General features: G+C 37.6%; 1 protein-coding gene across 3 annotated transcripts in view; it reads left to right on the plus strand.

Annotated features, from left to right (window-relative positions):
- Positions 1–7,099: 7,099 nt before the first annotated feature.
- Positions 7,100–22,025, plus strand: part of LOC121373339 (carnosine N-methyltransferase-like) — a 30,115-nt gene continuing 15,189 nt past the window's right edge. For all 3 annotated transcript variants that reach the window (XM_041499916.1, XM_041499917.1, XM_041499918.1), the window contains exons 1-5: positions 7,100–7,237; positions 10,062–10,260; positions 12,600–12,769; positions 16,111–16,251; positions 21,454–21,632. In XM_041499916.1, the coding sequence (XP_041355850.1) occupies positions 7,152–7,237; positions 10,062–10,260; positions 12,600–12,769; positions 16,111–16,251; positions 21,454–21,632 (775 nt within the window). In that variant the 5' untranslated portion in view covers positions 7,100–7,151. The remainder of the gene's footprint in view (positions 7,238–10,061; positions 10,261–12,599; positions 12,770–16,110; positions 16,252–21,453; positions 21,633–22,025) is intronic.

A 22,025-nucleotide genomic window follows, 5' to 3' on the forward strand; every position in this document is an offset into this window, starting at 1 on the left:
GATAAACGTTGCCTGCTGACGATGTTGCCAGAATCCCACACACAGCGACTACTACGACGAAAAGCTGCATTGCCAGCGAGATGTGTGTGTGTTAGTTAAGTGTTGACAGTCTTACGTACAACTTCTTATTTATACCAAGACAGAAAAATGGCGTATGATAGGCTATTCTACTGGTCAGTATCAATGGTCGGATTTATCAAGCGAAGTTGTCATCTGACACTCACCAGAATGAGTCAAACGTCGCCCAGGGCTTTCTCGGCCAATGGGCAGGTGATTTGTGGACAAAAGGCAGTCCAAGATTACTGGTGACAGTACATCTAAAGAATTACTTCAATACGCAGTAGTTGTACGTCATAATGTCAACTATTGAGCTATTCTTTCAGTTTTAGCAGTTCTATGTCACAATGTCAACATTTAGAAGTTCATCGTTACATAGAACTACTAAACAGTTGACATCGCTATATAGAACTGCTAAACAGTTGACATCGTTACATAGAACTGCTAAACAGTTGACATCGTTACATAGAACTGCTAAACAGTTGATATCGATACATAGAACTGCTAAACAGTTGATATCGTTACATAGAAATGCTAAACATTTGACATCGTTACATAGAACTGCTAAAAAGTTGATATCGTTATACAGAACTGCCAAACAGTTGACATCGCTGTATAGAACTGCTAAATAGTTGACATAGCTATGTAGAACTGCTAAATAGTTGACATAGCTATGTAGAACTGCTAAATAGTTGACATCGCTATATAGCACTGATAAACAGTTGTCATCGTTATATAGAACTACCAAACAGTTGACATCGCTGTATAGAACTGCTAAATAGTTGACATAGCTATGTAGAACTGCTAAATAGTTGACATCGCTATATAGAACTGATAAACAGTTGTCATCGTTATATAGAACTGATAAACAGTTGTCATCGTTATATAGAACTACCAGACAGTTGTCATCGTTATATAGAACTACCAGACAGTTGTCATCGTTATATAGAACTACCAGACAGTTGTCATCGTTATATAGAACTACCAGACAGTTGTCATCGTTATATAGAACTACCAGACAGTTGTCATCGTTATATAGAACTACCAGACAGTTGTCATCGTTATATAGAACTACCAGACAGTTGTCATCGTTATATAGAACTACCAGACAGTTGTCCTCGTTATATAGAACTACCAGACAGTTGTCCTCGTTATATAGAACTACCAGACAGTTGTCATCGTTATTTAGAACTACCAGACAGTTGTCATCGTTATATAGAACTGCTAAACAGTTGTCCTCGTTATATAGAACTACCAGACAGTTGTCATCGTTATATAGAACTACCAGACAGTTGTCATCGTTATATAGAACTACCAGACAGTTGTCATCGTTATATAGAACTACCAGACAGTTGTCATCGTTATATAGAACTACCAGACAGTTGTCATCGTTATATAGAACTACCAGACAGTTGTCATCGTTATATAGAACTACCAGACAGTTGTCATCGTTATATAGAACTACCAGACAGTTGTCATCGTTATATAGAACTACCAGACAGTTGACATCGTTATATAGAACTACCAGACAGTTGTCATCGTTATATAGAACTACCAGACAGTTGTCATCGTTATATAGAACTACCAGACAGTGGACATCGTTATATAGAACTACCAGACAGTTGTCATCGTTATATAGAACTACCAGACAGTTGTCATCGTTATATAGAACTACCAGACAGTTGTCATCGTTATATAGAACTACCAGACAGTTGACATCGTTATATAGAACTACCAGACAGTTGACATCGTTATATAGAACTACCAGACAGTTGTCATCGTTATATAGAACTACCAGACAGTTGACATCGTTATATAGAACTACCAGACAGTTGTCATCGTTATATAGAACTACCAGACAGTTGACATTGTTATATAGAACTACCAGACAGTTGTCATCGTTATATAGAACTACCAGACAGTTGACATCGTTATATAGAACTACCAGACAGTTGACATCGTTATATAGAACTACCAGACAGTTGTCATCGTTATATAGAACTACCAGACAGTTGTCATCGTTATATAGAACTACCAGACAGTTGTCAAAGCTAGCTATGCTAATTGCACATGCTGTGTTAGGCACGGAGAAGATGTGGTACGTAACAGTTGGTAGATGGAGCACTTCAGGTTACAGCCCAGGACATGTCCGTGTTGGAATGTTTCTCTGACAGGTCTGTCTCGAACTGTCACCGAGGAATCGCTCTTTGTGAGTCAAATTACTATGACAGGTGCTGAAACCGCCCGCTCGTACTCGCCTGTCAATCAATCAATCATTCAGACATTTATTTTTAGATATGAATCATATAAAGAATACATAAAGACACAAATATTCACCCAGTGAAACATCTGTTAAAACAATATGATTCATACTGTTAGGTTGAAGGCCTGGAGACGTAAGATTAGAAACGTCTTATTTAAAATAGCTCATATCAATGGCACACTATGAGTTGGACAGATGAGTAGAATATGTCTCCCGTATCATTTACTTCAGTACATATTGATTTTATTTGAATAAGTTTATGGAATATGTATATATATTTGTTACAACATGTTATCAGGAATTTTAATTCGTCTTCAACACTAAGGTTACATAATTTACATATTTTTCTTTTATCTTGAATGCTATATTTATATCTACCAGATTCTATCTTTAGTCTGTGTGCACATATTCATATTTTTGTAACAGCTTGACGGGAGTTTAATTTTTTATATACATGTATATATATATATATATATATATATATATATATATATATATATATATATATATATATATATATATGCTCTTCAAAAGAAGTAGGGGAACTCTAATAAGAATTTACAATTGCCAAAATTGTAAGATATAATTATTAGCTGTGGGGAATGGTTATATGATAACATTTAATTAATTGTGCAAACATTACAACCAGTAGTTCAGTATTACAGTAGGTTTTATGACCACAAAAGATCTTGAAGGGCGATTGGGGTCAGAAGTGAAAGTTTAAAGTTGACGTTTTTTTTTTTTTATCAGTAAATTGCAAATTCAAACAATAAAAATGACTAAAAACAAAACAATAACAACTGTATGATCAACAGCATGAAAAAGATTGACAGAAATAATGTTCCACAGTGATTAATCGACCTTCCTGGAAATTGTCAAAATCGAGAATGACACCCCACGCACTTGTACCGGGCAACTGCGTGATGCACATGCAAACTACGGAATATGTTTAGGTGTGTTGATAGACAGACCTGAACGTTCTTCACTAGGATGTCTGTTGTCAAAACGTATGTTCGGTCTAATAGTTGATATTAACATTAATATTTCAGGTTCCCCTACTTTTTTTTTTAAAGATATATATATATATATATATATATATATATATATATATATATATGTATATATGTGTGTGTGTGTGTGTGTGTGTGTGTGTGTGTGTGTGTGTATTACTAGAGCTTAGAGCTTAGGTATATTATATATATATATATATATATATATATATATATATATAATATATATACCTAAGCTCTAGTACTATAACAAAATAAATGTATATACCAGTAATCCCCTCGATATACATACAGAAGAGATCATTAGCCCCAAATGCCCCAACTGCCTAAGACGTCCAAATTGGGGCTCTGGGAAACCGCGGTAGAAATTACTCTAGAGGTAACTAAGCATACTTTCATCTAGTTCAAGATTAATCTCGAATGCAAATGCAAGTACAAGCCAAGGTTAATCTGACGAGCGCATTACGCCTGTAGCAAGTTCTGAACGTTTCGAGTAATTTTGCTCGGAACGGAATTGCGGTCACAATAACGACTACCATCACGTTTTCCCACCTTAATCGCATATTGTGATATATTTCGAGCTTAAGGAGACCACGAAATACTTACTTTGAAACGATCTTCACTTTGAATTAATGGAAAAAACGTCCGACTGTGAGTGTTTTTCGAAAACGCTCGGTTATTGTTATCTGCCCATGTAGAAAAGGATCGGTGAAGTAATTTCTCGTTCCATAATAATAATAAAAAACCCCAACAAAACAAAACAAAACATACATCTAAAAATGAATTAAAGTTAATAAAATAACTTTAAAATAAAAATAAATTAAAGTTAATAAAAAAATTAAATTAAAAAAAAAATAAAAGTTATAAAATTATTTTTACAAAGATTATTTTTTAGTAATACAAAGATTTTTTTTACATTAATTTTATACATAAAAGACAGACGCACACACACACACCACACCACCACACACACACACACACAGAGAGAGAGAGCGGAGAGAGGAGAGAGAGAGAGAGAGAGAGGAGAGATGCGGGAGACGAGAGAGAGAGAGAGAGAGAGTGAGAGAGAGAGAGAGAGAGAGAAGAGACATACATACAGACATACAGACATACATACATACATATACATATATATATATACACACACACAAACATACACACACATATATACAGGGCGACCAACCTAATGGAAATATGTTTTCCAGAATGTTCTGGTATTTTAATTTTTAAGCACGCGAACGCCCTTTGAAAATAGTTTAAGGCATGAGAAAATGCCATTTTTAAAAATAAAAATAATAATTTAAACAGCTCCATGTTTGACATATTTAAAACAACATAACAACAACTAAAGAGATACATAGCAATAAAAAATTGTATTATTTATTGGAATGTTATGTATTCAATAATAAAAGTATAAATCAATCCACATAAGTGGCAGAATTTTTCTACCTCCTTTTTAGGCATAGGCCTACTTTATGGCTTGTCTAGTAAAACATGCTAAATATATTCATCAGTGTAAATAAAGTTACTATACCTAGTACAGCTATTAACAACATTATCACACACACAACACACACACACACACACAGAGAGAGAGAGAGAGAGAGAGAGAGAGAGAGAGAGAGAGAGAGAGAGAGAGAGAGAGAGAGAGAGAGAGAGAGAGAGAGAGAGAGAGAGAGAGAGAGAGAGAGAGAGAGAGAGAGAGAGAGGCCAAACATCAAACATCATCAAAAAAACACCCCTAAATGACCAACTTTATTAGCAAATAGTGTCGTACAGTTTCATCCCTACCTACAGATTAGTAATAAAGTGACAAACAAACTTGGGACCAATGTTATTTTTATGTAGGTACATTGCCACATTTGCACTATTTCATCAGTGGGGTCGAACTAATTTGTGGTAAACTGAATAGGGGACGAAACGTCTGGTACCCACATTAAGACTGGCTATCATTCTGCATTACGCTTACATTACTATCAGAGTAGCACTTTTTTGGATGCCAGTGTAAAGTAAAATATCGCGGCAAAATCTAACAATGGTTTGTAAAAATTTACATTGTTTATAGTTTAACTTACTTGAATAAAACATGAATGTGTCAGATTACTGGTAACCAAACGTTATTTAGTGAAATGTTGCATGTGAAAGCATAGGCTACGAAAAGAGAATTTTGGATCCGTTTCTTTTGTTTTCGTACGATAGCAAGTATTCAGTTATATATTCAGGTTTTCATCGTGGTATGCATCGCCATAGAACTGATGTCTGCCCCGTAGTAATTACTGTTCTGATCGGAATATTACATCCCGTCCCATCCTACAAAACTGTTTGGTTTAGTTTGTTTGTTTTGTTTTTTGTAAATAATTTCAGTTTGGTTTGACGTAAAAATAAAAATGAAAGTGTATTGAAAATAACAACCATATACCATTTTTGTATGTAATTTAGAAAACCATCGGCTCATAAATAAATAGCTTGTAATAAATTCAATAGTATGAACAAATGCGTCCCCCGTGGGACACACTATAAACATATCTTTCTATCATCGAACTATTACAACTAATTAATGTGAGGCTAGATTGCAGCTTTTAAACAAAATTAAAAAATTCCATGAAAGAAAACCAAAAACAAGCAGGGTGTGTGAGAGCTCGCTAGAATCATCTCCTATATTTAACACATGGTCAATTATAACAAAACGCAGTTTCATCAACTTAATTTTTACCTGTAGCCTATCATTCTTTATTTTTAAAGCATAGGTGGGGACATTTATGATGCCAGGGGCTGGCATGCATAAATCCCAGATTGAGGATTCACAAACAACTGGTCGTCGGCCATGCTTGCTGTTAGCGGAACGCGCCGGAACTGGAGAGCGGTTAGGGGACGTAACTGCCTAATTTTTCTCGCTAATTTCTAATAGAGGTTATATGATATTTTAAATATCTTTAAAATGAATACATAAACTACATAACAAGTAAGATAAATTTCATACATGGCTTCAGTTTACTCGATTGTCAAAAACATTTTCATTGGTCGGCTGTTGACAAATAGACTACAGCCAACAGACAAACGTCTTAGTAATAGCACAAAACTGTAGATAATACCGAGTTCAGGTTTAAATGGAGAATGCAGAATGATAAACTCTGTTTAATAAACTCGGGATTTAAAATCATAGAAAATGTAAAATATATTCAGAAATGGTTGCTTCCAATTTAAAAAAAAAAAATATAGTGATAGCGAATTTGGAAAAAAATCTAGATATTTGGCATTAATAATTCCAGATATGGGTTAAACATTGGTCGCCCTTTATAACAGGTAGTGCTTTGAAGCCCATTCACGACGCGGCTTCTTATGACGAGGAGCGTTATATTGGCATACCGCTATTCTAACAGGGCCGTACCCTCCGGGGGGGGGGGGCAGGGGGGGGCAGCTGCCCCCCCCCCCTGAGAATCTTGTCCTTTTTTGTTATTTTATATATATCTCCAGTAATAGCATAGAACTGTTTAATCTTTATAGTATGTTAAAAATTATTTATAAAATTTAGTGCCCCCCCCTGGATTTTGGTCAGGGTACGGCCCTGTCTAATCAAACCATCCCATATCATTTGACCAGTAATTAGTAACGATGAAGAGCGTTACATTTTAAACACACGTTCATCAATTACAGTAAATTGATAAATATCCAGGGATGAAACAACTAGAGCTATGGGGCCGAATTGACAGGGGCCAAAAAAGTCTGGGTCCGTTTATGTAGCAGAGCCGAATAGTCTCGAAACCATACAAATGGCTCCCTTGACTGTTTGGCGAAAGTGACACTGGTTTGAAAAAGCAAGCATGGATGACAAAGAGGTGAATTCGGACGAGGAGAGACAGGAAAGAGAACATTTTATACGAATAATTAACGCGTTTCGATTTTACAGGTCTGTGCAGTGTGTATCGAGGGTACAATCCTGAAATACCTTCTTCATTCCTCTTGTCAGGCTGTCTGCTTAGTTATGTGTGTCTGTAAATGAATGTTTTCTTGAACAGAATGTCAAGTACACTCGGTAACACTGTAGAGTCTCAGTAACAGTCGCGCGCGCGCGTTGGGATGGGGTGGGGTGGGGGGGGCACGGCAAGAGTCACTGCGCATAGCCGAATTTTTAGGTGGTGACAGGTTGTGTCATACTCATAGTCCTTCAGAAAATGCATTTAAACAAAAAACATTCTTGGCGTGTGTGTGTGTGTGTGTGCGTGTGCACACTGTCACTGTGTTCAAAATCACCACAAAATCAACTCTACCCGGGACCTGCCGCCCACATCATTCCTAGTCGTTTTGCCACAAAACCATTTCGAACCCTGCGTTGTTTTGCCCATAGTCCTATTCATCCAGGGTTGGTTCGCCCTAATTGTCATTAGTACCCAGGGAACATTCTGGGTATAATATCCGCCCGGTCCCCTCCATTATTATTTTTAGTTAGGGTTGAGGGTTAGGGTTAGGGTTATGGCTGGGGTTAGGGCTAGGGCTAGGGTTGGGGTTAGGGTTGGAGTTAAGGTTAGGGTTGGAGTTAAGGTTAGGGTTAGGGGAAGGGGGGACCGGGCGGATATTTTTCCACATTCTGTTTAAAAAATGTTGATTAGTGACAGTCGGTAATCAATCCAATAATTGATTAGCGATTACTAATTTTGTGTAGCAATAGGTTTTTTTAAACGTATAATATAATAAATCTGTGCTAGCAGTACTGGAAGACTGGCCACCCCACTCTAAGAAGAAATGGGAAGTGGGGTCGACCCCTACTATACTTTTTTCTGGACTTTACTTTGTTTCATATTGGTACCATCTCGTATCCAGTGTTCGAGATTAAAAATTTTGGCCAGTATCCCAGTTGGATACTAACATTTCAAAATCTGGTATCCCACCTGAGAATTTAGTATAATATGGCATCCCGGTGGGATACTGGGTTCTTGAAGTCTGGTATCCAAAATTAAATTCTGGTATCCCCGGGATATCGGGATACCGTTAATCTCGAACACTGGTATCCTCCAGAGCAGGGCCATACCAATCATGACGACTGATATTCTCTTGTTCAGACGGATCCAGCTTCTCAATTAAGAACTCTAGCAATTTCCACATGTGCAGCACTACACCTTCCATATCTAATGATGTCACTCACAGGGTTTTCTTAATGGGATACAACCCATCTCGTCCCTACAAGCTGTGCACCTTAACGGTCTTAACAAGGTCACACATGTGGACATATAGATCAGATTTTAATCTTTTAGACCTTCGTTCAAAATTTTATGTCAAAATTGCCTTTTTTTCAATATTATTAAATAGTCTGATCCTCTTCTTTCTCTCATTTATTTTTGGATTGTCCTAAAAAATGCTCCAAATTATATAAATATTCAGCCAAGCAGTCAATTCCTTTTAATTTAAGGCTAGTTTACTTTTTAATTAACCCCCACCCCCCCAAAAAATAACCCCAAAACAAATCTTTTTCACTAATTTCCCGGAACCAGTTGGATATAGGTACGTTATTATGTTATCCATTCCAATCCACTTTGGCAGTATGGGGATATCTATTCCCAGATATATTTAACATGTTCGTGGTGGTTATGGACAACCTTTAAAATTTAACAAATGTCAAAAATATGGAATCTGAAATTATGCCATACATTTTAGAATTATGTGGCGATCTCTGAATCTTGCATAGCAATTCGAGACGCGACACTGAACAAAATGTTCCCTGGTACGGAGTCATTTCGCCCACCAAAATAAATCTATTATAGTTTTGATGTCTTTTTTTCCTTCTGTTTATTCATTATTAATTACCAAATATTAGGTAATTTTCTGTCTTTGGATATTAATACCTTTAATTGTCAGCTGTTTAGTTTCTGTCAGCTGAAGCCAGCGAGCTGCGTTTGGACCTCAGCTATATAAAGCTGGGTGAAATTGCCGTATGTAGTATATTTAATAAGACACCACAGCACATTGACAGTACAGTGTGCAATGTGACTGTTCATACATTAAATTATTAATGTTGTAAATATACTGTCTGTATATTATCTAAGGCCTCTTCAGCCTGTACGTATTTCATGTTTATATGGCTTGAGTAAATGATTTTGGAAATAAACAAAATTATAACATTATTTTTATCTGAAAATATAAACACAATATAGACTGCAATGTGTGAAATTTTTTAAACCTTGCAATGTCCAGGACTGAGAAACTGACGTACTGAAACTGAATGTGCATGTCATTAAGCCCTATGACCTGACCTTGCCTTGCACCCCTCCCTAAACATGTTGGATCTTCCACTGATAATATGTATATATGGTCTTATCCAATAATACAATGATTCATACATTGTATTAATACAAACATTTTTATTTCTCATTCCAGCCAGTGCTCCACACCTGGTGTAACAAAGGCCTTGGTATGTACTGTCCTGTCTGTGGGATGGTGCATATAAAAGATCCCTTGCTGCTCTCTGAATATCTGTGGTCCTTAACCATATGTCAGATGCCATATAACCGTAAATAAAGTATGTTGAGTGCGTCGTTAAATAAAACATTTCCTTCCTTGTACATTTATAAAGTATGTATGCTACATGAAACAGATTTCATCTACCTCATCAGATAGATATGTTACTTGAAATCAAGTACATAATTGAAAAGGGTTGTTTTACTTACAGAACACACTTGTTGAAAAGGGTGAAGAATGCAGAGAAGTATTTCTCTGATTGGTGGTTGTTTTACTTACAGAACACACTCGTTAAAAAGAGTGAAGAATGCAGAGAAGTATTTCTCCGAGTTGCCCGAGGAGCACCAGTCGATGGTTCCGACATTCCTGGAAAATCTGCGCCTGCTGCGTACATGCATCGACCACAACTACGAGGTGATCAAGCTCATCCTCAAAGACTCGGACTGCATGTTCGAGAACAAGAACCACGGACTACCAGAGGTTGGCACAAAAACATTCCTTCTTTACTTGTATACATCTTCATGTATTGTCCTTAAAAAAACGAAAATTAAACATGAAACAACTATCATTTGTTTTCAAAATGTTCATGAGATCTGATGAAATATATAACTATTTAAAATGTGTTGAGTGCATCAATGCATGAAACATTCCTTCCTTCCTTCTCTATCGCCCGTTACTGGCCCAGTCAGACTGCTGGTGCTCCTTTGCTCTTGCCAGTGCAGGCGGTCCCCCCTCCATGGTACATGTAGACTACAGGTCATTGAGAGACAAGTTGTGGTATGGTTGAAGCAATAATATGTGTTTACAGCTTTAAACTTAGGTACTCACTCCTACAACACTCTACAAATGTACCTCATTTTGTCAAAATGTGGGTTCCTGCATCAAATACTAATATTTCGCATGTAGTCTTTGAAAATTTATTCTGAGTATATGCCAAAATCAAACTACATACACAATGTACAATCCAATATGTTCAACATTATTAGGAGATTAATAGCAAATGCTTTACATGTATTTGTGAACAACTGAAGTTCTCATAGGTAGGAGATTTTAGTTGTGACAATTCACCAGCATGCAATTGTAAGAGGCACATGCACAAAAACAGTAATAGTAACATCAAAATAAGGCTGGTATGAAATGGTCACATTAAAACGGTCTTCAGCTAGGACCAGCAACAAGGCACAGATACTCGCAGATGAATAGTCCAAGCCAGAAGCTGTATAAGTATCAGCCAAAGTTACCACACACTGTTTTAAAACTCTTATATTTCCAGGGTCAGACCGCTACCATACACTGTTTTAAAACTCTATATTTCCAGGGTCACACCGCTACCACACACTGTTTTAAAACTCTTATATTTCCAGGGTCACACCGCTACCACACACTGTTTTAAAACTCTTATATTTCCAGGGTCAGACCTCTACCAGACACTGTTTTAAAACTCTTATATTTCCAGGGTCACACCGCTACCACACACTGTTTTAAAACTCTATATTTCCAGGGTCAGACCGCTACCACACACTGTTTTAAAACTCTTATATTTCCATGGTCAGACCGCTACCACACACTGTTTTAAAACTATATTTCCATGGTCAGACCGCTACCACACACTGTTTTAAAACTGTATTTCCATGGTCAGACCGCTACCACACACTGTTTTAAAACTATATTTCCATGGTCAGACCGCTACCACACACTGTTTTAAAACTCTTATATTTCCATGGTCAGACCGCTACCACACACTGTTTTAAAACTCTTATATTTCCATGGTCCAACCGCTACCACACACTGTTTTAAAACTATATTTCCATGGTCAGACCGCTACCACACACTGTTTTAAAACTATATTTCCAGGGTCAGACCTCTACCACACACTGTTTTAAAACTCTATATTTCCAGGGTCAGACTGCTACCACACACTGTTTTAAAAGTCTATATTTCCAGGGTCAGACAGACCGCTACACTGTTTTAAAGTCTACCAGACATATATTTCCAGGGTCAGACTGCTACCACACACTGTTTTAAAAGTCTATATTTCCAGGGTCAGACAGACCGCTACCACTCACTGTTTTAAAAGTCTATATTTCCATGGTCAGACCGCTACCACACACTGTTTTAAAACTCTTATATTTCCAGGGTCACACCGCTACCGTACACTGTTTTAAAACTCTTATATTTCCAGGGTCAGACCGCTACCAGACACTGTTTTAAAACTCTTATATTTCCAGGGTCAGACCGTCTACCACACACTGTTTTAAAACTCTTATATTTCCAGGGTCAGACCTCTACCACACACTGTTTTAAAACTCTATATTTCCAGGGTCAGACTGCTACCACACACTGTTTTAAAAGTCTATATTTCCAGGGTCAGACAGACCGCTACCACTCACTGTTTTAAAACTCTATATTTCCATGGTCAGACCGCTACCACACACTGTTTTAAAACTCTATATTTCCATGGTCAGACCGCTACCACACACTGTTTTAAAACTCTATATTTCCAGGGTCACACCGCTACCACACACTGTTTTAAAACTCTATATTTCCAGGGTCACACCGCTACCACACACTGTTTTAAAACTCTATATTTCCATGGTCAGACCGCTACCACACACTGTTTTAAAACTCTATATTTCCATGGTCAGACCGCTACCACACACTGTTTTAAAACTCTATATTTCCATGGTCAGACCGCTACCACACACTGTTTTAAAACTCTATATTTCCAGGGTCACACCGCTACCACACACTGTTTTAAAACACTATATTTCCATGGTCAGACCGCTACCACACACTGTTTTAAAACTCTATATTTCCAGGGTCAGACGGCCCCTAAGAAGATCCCTCCTACAGCCTTTGACATGGACAAGGTGAAGACGACACTGAAACAGTTCATGCGAGACTGGAGCGAAGCGGGGGCGGACGAACGTGAAGCCTGTTACGGGCCAGTGATGCGTGAAATCAAAAGACTTTATTCTTCAGACAAGTGGTTATTATCTATTACAGTACATGACGCCAGTTACTGATTGTTTCTTATACACTTCATCAATTACGTTATATTACACAAAGACATTGTTTTGTATAGAGCACATTGATTTATTAATCATTCGATATTAGATGTCAAACATTTGGTCATTCTGACTAATAGTCTTCAGAGTAAACCCACTACATTTTGCCATTATTAACCAGGGATCTTTTGAATGCACTTTTCAATAGAGAGAACAGTGTATACATATCATGTCTTTGATATACCAGTCATCGTTTGAACAGGAGAATGGTTAACTGAGAGGCTCGATTTTATACCTGCCCTTACATTAACCAAAACTAACTAGTCATCCATGCATATAGTTGGCAATATGGTGATACGGTTCCTCATCCACTACATGCTCATAACATAAGTGCCTACATTTTGTCTATATTATTAAACAAAGACTAATATTAGGTCATGTCAACCGATGTTGTGGTTAGGCCATCAGACGTACATGTACGGCTGGTAAGTACAGGATTCTCAGTCCGGTACTGGCTCCAACCCAGAGCGAGTTTTAATGACTCGGTGGATAGGTGTACAGCCATTATACCCTCTTCTCTTTCACTGACCACTAACAATTAACAACTAGCCCCCTGTCCTGGACAGACACCCCAGATAGCTGAGGTGTGTGCCCAGGACGGTGTGCTTCAACCTTAATTCAACTGGCTGTCTTTAGATCCACATGTAATAGTGGAGTTAATTTTAATTAGATTGTGGACAGATAGCTGAGGTGTGTGCCCAGGACAGCGTGCTTCAACCTTAATTGGATATACGTACGAAAAAATAAGTTGAAATGAAAAAAGGACATGTCATGATGCATCAGATTGGAACAAAAAAATGCACAACAATACCCTGTGATGTTAATAATACTGGTACGTATTTATTTTGTGTCTAGACTTGCCTTGTCTGGTTACCTACCAAATATACACCTGCCAGTCAGAAATCACAGGTAGAGGCAACTAAAAGAATAGACCAATTAACTAAGTATACAGTCAGTTTACAGGGCACAAAATAAGTTATAAAAATTGTATAGCAGTTGAGTTTTGCATAGCAGACCACAAATTTGGTCTAGCGTTTTTTTAGGAAGTTGCTTTATACATGTATCTGGCAGTTGACGAGTTACAAACACACCAGTTTGCTGTTTCCCACCTTTATCTAGTATATGTAAACATCACACACATTATAGTTCGTGCAAGTCAGTGTGTACACTAGAGCTGCAACAAATTCACTAAGTAACAAACATGTATTGTTAATGTGTCGAATGTGGGTCCAGAATAATAATTATTCATGAGTCTACCAATAACTTGATGAGTGAAGTACATCACCAATGAACACCATTATTAAAAACAAGTGTTTTAAACCCCGTTCTCACTTGAACGATTTTCTACGCGAATTCCGTGCGACCACCAAATCGTACAGGGCGTGTGGGAGTCGCACGGCAGTTGATGATTCGCACACGTTGTAGGGGTGTCGTGTGTATTTCGGACATGTCGCATGCCGGTGCGACATTTTTCAAATGTTTAAAATTATCGTACGGCTGTCTCTAGGTTCGCATTGGTCGCATAGAGGTTGCACAGCAGTCGCACGGCAGTATGATAGGTCGCACGGCAGTATGATAGGTCGTACGTGAGTCTCAAGGGAGCCGAGATGTGCGACTCCCAGCGGACCCCCTGCGATTCCCGTGCGACATCCTTCAGACTTCTGTGCAACCTGTGCAAATCTCATGCGAGCCCGGTGCAGAAAGGCAGTCGCATGGCAGTTGCACAAGTGAGACTGTGCGGGGGGGGGGGGGCCTAGGTAATTCGTACGGGAATCGCACGGCTATACAATCTTTTAGTCGCACCGCAGTTGTACGAAAAATCGTTCAAGTGAGAACTGGGCTTTAATACCCACGTTTTTACTATCGCTGAATATCAGAATGTTATCATAATTGATCCAGCGAACATGACCTATCGCCATTTTAATACAGTTATGAGTTTAAAACTGAAGAGATTAGACAAAGTTGCGAGAGTTTAGTGAATTAGGCCCCTGGTCTTCTTTCAGTGGTTCAGCATTTAGAGTCCATGTGTGTCTGATCTAGATTGGGAAGTCACTGGAGAAAATTTACAAATACAAACTTAAAACGCAAATATTAGTTTACATTTCCATGACGTTCATGTACACTGTACAGGCATGAGAATTGGCTGTGTTTACACGGTTTACTGCATTTTATGGGCCTCCAGGACCATTCCTGCAATTCGTGCAGGTCCGAGGAGATTTCACAATACCATTACAGGTGGGTAGGGATGGGAGGATTAACTGCGGTTCACAAAACATGTTTTGGTAACGGTGGAACAAGTAACAGAGGGACACCACAAGTATATTTTAATTAATTACTACTAATTACTTATAATATTTAAAAGCAAAAACAGTTAGCTAAATATGTAAAGTACATGTATGTTTTACAAGTTAAAGTTATTTAATATGTCTTCTAGATAATTTTGTACTGCCTATTACTGTCTAAAAAACATCCAACTTTTTGACAAAATTGTACTTGTCTTAAATATGATATGCTAAAATGGTTATAACTTACAAATGGCTAGGGGTATCTAAGAACTGTAAACTGTTTTGGGAACTAGACATAAATAGCTTTCTGATCATACCACACAAGTTACTGAATTCACAATTAATTTATTTTATTAAATGTGACATTTTGCTTATCTTGCCCACTGTACAGGCATGAGAATTTGCGGTAGTCTCATGGTTTATACAGCAGTATATTTATTTGTCTTGCAGGAAGCATACATATCCTGAATATCTATCGATCATTTTATAATGTATTATTTTCAAGTTACTATGTATAACATTTTCTGTTTGTATTTAACATTTTAAATGAACTAGACTGACTCATTGGCAACATGTTTTCAATTATACTAGGAGTTGAGGGCATGATCCTCCAGAAAAAATGCCTCACGACTGGTATATCAAAGGCTGTGGTATGTGCTCTCCTGTCTGTGGGAAAGTGCATATAAAAGATCCCCTGCTGCTGTTTCCTCTGAGATGTTTACAGTCTTCCAGTTGTACAACAAAACAAATTTTGGATCTATCACCGAGTTACAACCTGCACAGGCACGTGTGCAGAAACAAGGGATGATTGGGGGCGACTCTGCATGCTACAAGTAACTTTTCATCTTTTAATGTACTTTCAAGAGTATCATGATCCAAACACCTCTTAAAAATTTAACTCAACCAATTTCCTGCATATGTGCCTGCTTCCTCATGTGCTGAGGTTTGATTAAAGATATTTTTCTTTGTGTTGACAGTGATGCATCGTCGGTGAACATCCTAGTCCCGGGAGCCGGTCTCGGCAGGCTGGCGTTCGAGTTGGCGAAGTCAGGCTACTCGTGTCAGGGAAATGAGTGGAGTCTCTTCATGCTGTTTGCTTCCAACTTCGTCCTCAACAAGTAATGCTATTTCTCAAGTAACATTATTTCTCAACAAGTAACACTATTTCTCAGCAAGTAACGTTTGTTATTTCTCAGCAAGTAACGTTTGTTATTTCTCAGCAAGTAACGTTTGTTATTTCTCAACAAGTAACGTTTGATATTTCTCAGCAAGTAACGTTTGGTATTTCTCAACAAGTAACTTGTTATTTCTCAACAAATAACGTTTGATATTTCTCAGCAAGTAACGTTTGGTATTTCTCAACAAGTAACGTTTGTTATTTCTCAACAAGTAACGTTTGATATTTCTCAGCAAGTAACGTTTGTTATTTCTCAGCAAGTAACGTTTGTTATTTCTCAACAAGTAACATTTGTTATTTCTCAACAAGTAACGTTTGATATTTCTCAGCAAGTAACGTTTGGTATTTCTCAACAAGTAACTTGTTATTTCTCAACAAATAACGTTTGATATTTCTCAGCAAGTAACGTTTGGTATTTCTCAACAAGTAACTTGTTATTTCTCAACAAGTAACGTTTGATATTTCTCAGCAAGTAACGTTTGTTATTTCTCAGCAAGTAACGTTTGTTATTTCTCAACAAGTAACATTTGTTATTTCTCAACAAGTAACGTTTGTTATTTCTCAACAAGTAACGTTTGTTATTTCTCAACAAGTAACGTTTGTTATTTCTCAGCAAGTAACGTTTGTTATTTCTCAGCAAGTAACGTTTGTTATTTCTCAGCAAGTAACATTTGTTATTTCTCAGCAAGTTACGTTTGTTATTTCTCAGCAAGTAACGTTTGTTATTTCTCAACAAGTAACGTTTGATATTTCTCAGCAAGTAACGTTTGTTATTTCTCAGCAAGTAACATTTGTTATTTCTCAACAAGTAACGTTTGTTACCTGCATTATTATGGTGACCTACACACACACTACACAACATGGCGACTAGTCAATTAGCAACAAATAGTTGCAGTTGTAAATGCAGTTATTACAGTGCATGAAAAACTCTATAGTTTTACAGTACAGTTTATAACAACCTTATAGTCTGTTGGCAACCCTAGTCGGTTTCTTAAAGCTAGTTGTTACAGAACACAAACTCTATAGATAATACAATATGTTACACAACTTTAGAGGGGGGATTTTTTGTGTGTTTTCAGGGTTAATTATTAAATGAATGGCCCTGGTCCTCATATTAACACTGTAGAGAACTCTGGCTATAACTTGCTACCATCATTAATTTATTCACATCCGGTCATGTTAATTATTACTTTGGGATGTAAATTTCCAAAATTTTCACCTAATATCAGTTAGCGATAGGACAAAGAGTTTTAAATGACCATGAATCCTTGAATAAGATGAAACAGTAAAAAATATTTGTAAAATCTGTGTATCATCCTAAATCAGTACAGCTGTGGGATAGACACTGGTACATTGAATATCGCACAACATTGTTCCTACAATAAGTGTTTCCATGGATACACATGCAGTTACATGTATTTAAGATTGGATCATGCTGTGATTTCTGCATAAGAACTGCACCGAGGATTCTGTATATTTGTGCTCTACCGGTCCAGCCGGAGGGGACTACGGGTTTCTTCTCTGTCTGTCTTTTTCATAATGCTTCTTGATATTGAGCTGAAATTTGGTAAATAACTTTGTCTTGTACTTCTACAGATCAAGTTTGATTTCCATGGTGATATGCTCATTTTTGACAGTTATGGCTCTTGAATATCAGATATTGAAACTTTTTTGCAAAGCTTCAAAATATTGATCTGAAATTTTATGTGTAGCTTTATCATGTACTGTCACAGAGTTATGGCCCTTGAAGTTAGGAGATACGAAAATGTGTTGTGCTTGGTAGGGGACATGTATTGCTTTATCATGTACTGTCACAGAGTTATGGCACTTGAAGTTAGGAGATACGAAAATGTGTTGTGCTTGGTAGGGGACATGTATTGCTTTATCATGTACTGTCACAGAGTTATGGCCCTTGAAGTTAGGAGATACGAAAATGTGTTGTGCTTGGTAGGGGACATGTATTGCTTTATCATGTACTGTCACAGAGTTATGGCCCTTGAAGTTAGGAGATACGAAAATGTGTTGTGCTTGGTAGGGGACATGTATTGCTTTATCAGTACTCTGAAAATGGTGGTTATTATTAGTAGTAGTCCCCTACCAATCCAACCAGAGGGAACTACATGTACATGTATAGGTTTCATCTTCGTCCTATCAGTCTGTCCCACATATAGTTTTCATCTTCGTCCTATCAGTCTGTCCCACATATAGTTTTCATCTTCGTCCTATCAGTCTGTCCCACATATAGGTTTCATCTTCGTCCTATCAGTCTGTCCCACATATAGTTTTCATCTTCGTCCTATCAGTCTGTCCCACATATAGTTTTCATCTTCGTCCTATCAGTCTGTCCCACATATAGTTTTCATCTTCGTCCTATCAGTCTGTCCCACATATAGTTTTCCAGATGTTTCTTCACAATGCCTTCAGATATTGAGCTGAAATTTTATGTATAGCTGTATCATATGTACTGGTGATTTACACATTGTGTATAGCGGTATCATATGTACTGGTGATTTACACATTGTGTACAGCGGTATCATATGTACTGGTGATTTACACATTGTGTACAGCGGTATCATATGTACTGGTGATTTACACATTGTGTACAGCGGTATCATATGTACTGGTGATTTACACATTGTGTACAGCGGTATCATATGTACTGGTGATTTACACATTGTGTACAGCGGTATCATATGTACTGGTGATTTACACATTGTGTACAGCGGTATCATATGTACTGGTGATTTACACATTGTGTACAGCGGTATCATATGTACTGGTGATTTACACATTGTGTACAGCGGTATCATATGTACTGGTGATTTACACATTGTGTACAGCGGTATCATATGTACTGGTGATTTACACATTGTGTACAGCGGTATCATATGTACTGGTGATTTACACATTGTGTACAGCGGTATCATATGTACTGGTGATTTACACATTGTGTACAGCGGTATCATATGTACTGGTGATTTACACATTGTGTACAGCTGTATCATATGTACTGGTGATTTACACATTGTGTACAGCTGTATCATATGTACTGGTGATTTACACATTGTGTACAGCGGTATCATATGTACTGGTGATTTACACATTGTGTACAGCGGTATCATATGTACTGGTGATTTACACATTGTGTACAGCGGTATCATATGTACTGGTGATTTACACATTGTGTACAGCTGTATCATATGTACTGGTGATTTACACATTGTGTACAGCTGTATCATATGTACTGGTGATTTACACATTGTGTACAGCTGTATCATATGTACTGGTGATTTACACATTGTGTACAGCGGTATCATATGTACTGGTGATTTACACATTGTGTACAGCGGTATCATATGTACTGGTGATTTACACATTGTGTACAGCGGTATCATATGTACTGGTGATTTACACATTGTGTACAGCGGTATCATATGTACTGGTGATTTACACATTGTGTACAGCTGTATCATATGTACTGGTGATTTACACATTGTGTACAGCTGTATCATATGTACTGGTGATTTACACATTGTGTACAGCTGTATCATATGTACTGGTGATTTACACATTGTGTACAGCGGTATCATATGTACTGGTGATTTACACATTGTGTACAGCTGTATCATATGTACTGGTGATTTACACATTGTGTACAGCGGTATCATATGTACTGGTGATTTACACATTGTGTACAGCGGTATCATATGTACTGGTGATTTACACATTGTGTACAGCGGTATCATATGTACTGGTGATTTACACATTGTGTACAGCGGTATCATATGTACTGGTGATTTACACATTGTGTACAGCTGTATCATATGTACTGGTGATTTACACATGTGTACAGCGGTATCATATGTACTGGTGATTTACACATTGTGTACAGCGGTATCATATGTACTGGTGATTTACACATTGTGTACAGCGGTATCATATGTACTGGTGATTTACACATTGTGTACAGCTGTATCATATGTACTGGTGATTTACACATTGTGTACAGCTGTATCATATGTACTGGTGATTTACACATTGTGTACAGCTGTATCATATGTACTGGTGATTTACACATTGTGTACAGCTGTATCATATGTACTGGTGATTTACACATTGTGTACAGCGGTATCATATGTACTGGTGATTTACACATTGTGTACAGCGGTATCATATGTACTGGTGATTTACACATTGTGTACAGCGGTATCATATGTACTGGTGATTTACACATTGTGTACAGCGGTATCATATGTACTGGTGATTTACACATTGTGTACAGCGGTATCATATGTACTGGTGATTTACACATTGTGTACAGCTGTATCATATGTACTGGTGATTTACACATTGTGTACAGCGGTATCATATGTACTGGTGATTTACACATTGTGTACAGCTGTATCATATGTACTGGTGATTTACACATTGTGTACAGCTGTATCATATGTACTGGTGATTTACACATTGTGTACAGCTGTATCATATGTACTGGTGATTTACACATTGTGTACAGCGGTATCATATGTACTGGTGATTTACACATTGTGTACAGCGGTATCATATGTACTGGTGATTTACACATTTTTGACCCAGTTATGACAGTTGAACTTAGGATATCTATAAAAATTAGGTTTCCTGACTTTTTTTTTGCAGTGCCAGAAGATATTGAGATGAAAATTAGTATGTATCTGTATCATGTTTTGTCTCAGATCAAGTTTAACTTTCATGCTTGGCAGAGTTATGGCTCATAAACATAAGAGATAGGAAAATGTATTGTGCTTGGTAGGCGACATGTATTGCTTCAACAGTACTTTCAGAATGCTTGTTGTTATTATTGTTATTTATGATTACGTGCATTCATCAACATGCTTCCTTCTGGTTTTCTTTTCCTACGTCAAGTGGTAGGCTGCTCTCTTTCCATCAATAGGTGATTTTGAATATATGCATTTTGGATGCCATGACTACACTAATATCCAATACGCTAGCTGTATGCATGGATACACACCACACCCATAAACTTGCACTGCACCCGGGCATCCCTAGACCACAGCCATTCTGATGGAATCGTAGCTTATCATGGCACGCACCAAACAGGTAAAATGTTGAGATGTTGGTACCCTAACATTCCTATCTTTTGCAGGTGTAGCGAAGTGAACTCGTTTCGACTATACCCGTGGGTTCACCAGTGGACAAATTTAAAACACACATCCGACCAGACTGTAGAAATCAAATTCCCCGATATAAACCCAACAGACCTCGCCCCCAACACAAACTTCTCAATGGCAGCGGGAGATTTCCTCGAGGTCTACACTGACCCAGGTACAATTTCGTTTGACTGATAAACCCATCCTAGCAGCAAGCTAATTAGGGGTAGAAACTAACACCTGTACCAGGGGAGTAGAAACTAACACCTGTACCAGGGGAGTAGAAACTAACACTTGTAGCAGGCAGTAGAAACTAACACTTGTACCAGACTAGTAGAAACTAACACCTGTACTAGGGAGTAGAAACTAACACTTGTAGCAGGCAGTAGAAACTAACACTTGTACCAGACTAGTAGAAACTAACACCTGTACTAGGGAGTAGAAACTAACACTTGTACCAGGGAGTAGAAACTAACACTTGTACCAGGGAGTAGAAACTAACACTTGTACCAGGGGAGTAGAAACTAACACTTGTACCAGGGGAGTAGAAACTAACACTTGTATCAGG

This window comes from Gigantopelta aegis, chromosome 5 (genome assembly GCF_016097555.1).
Source record: "Gigantopelta aegis isolate Gae_Host chromosome 5, Gae_host_genome, whole genome shotgun sequence".
Taxonomy (NCBI): domain Eukaryota; kingdom Metazoa; phylum Mollusca; class Gastropoda; order Neomphalida; family Peltospiridae; genus Gigantopelta; species Gigantopelta aegis.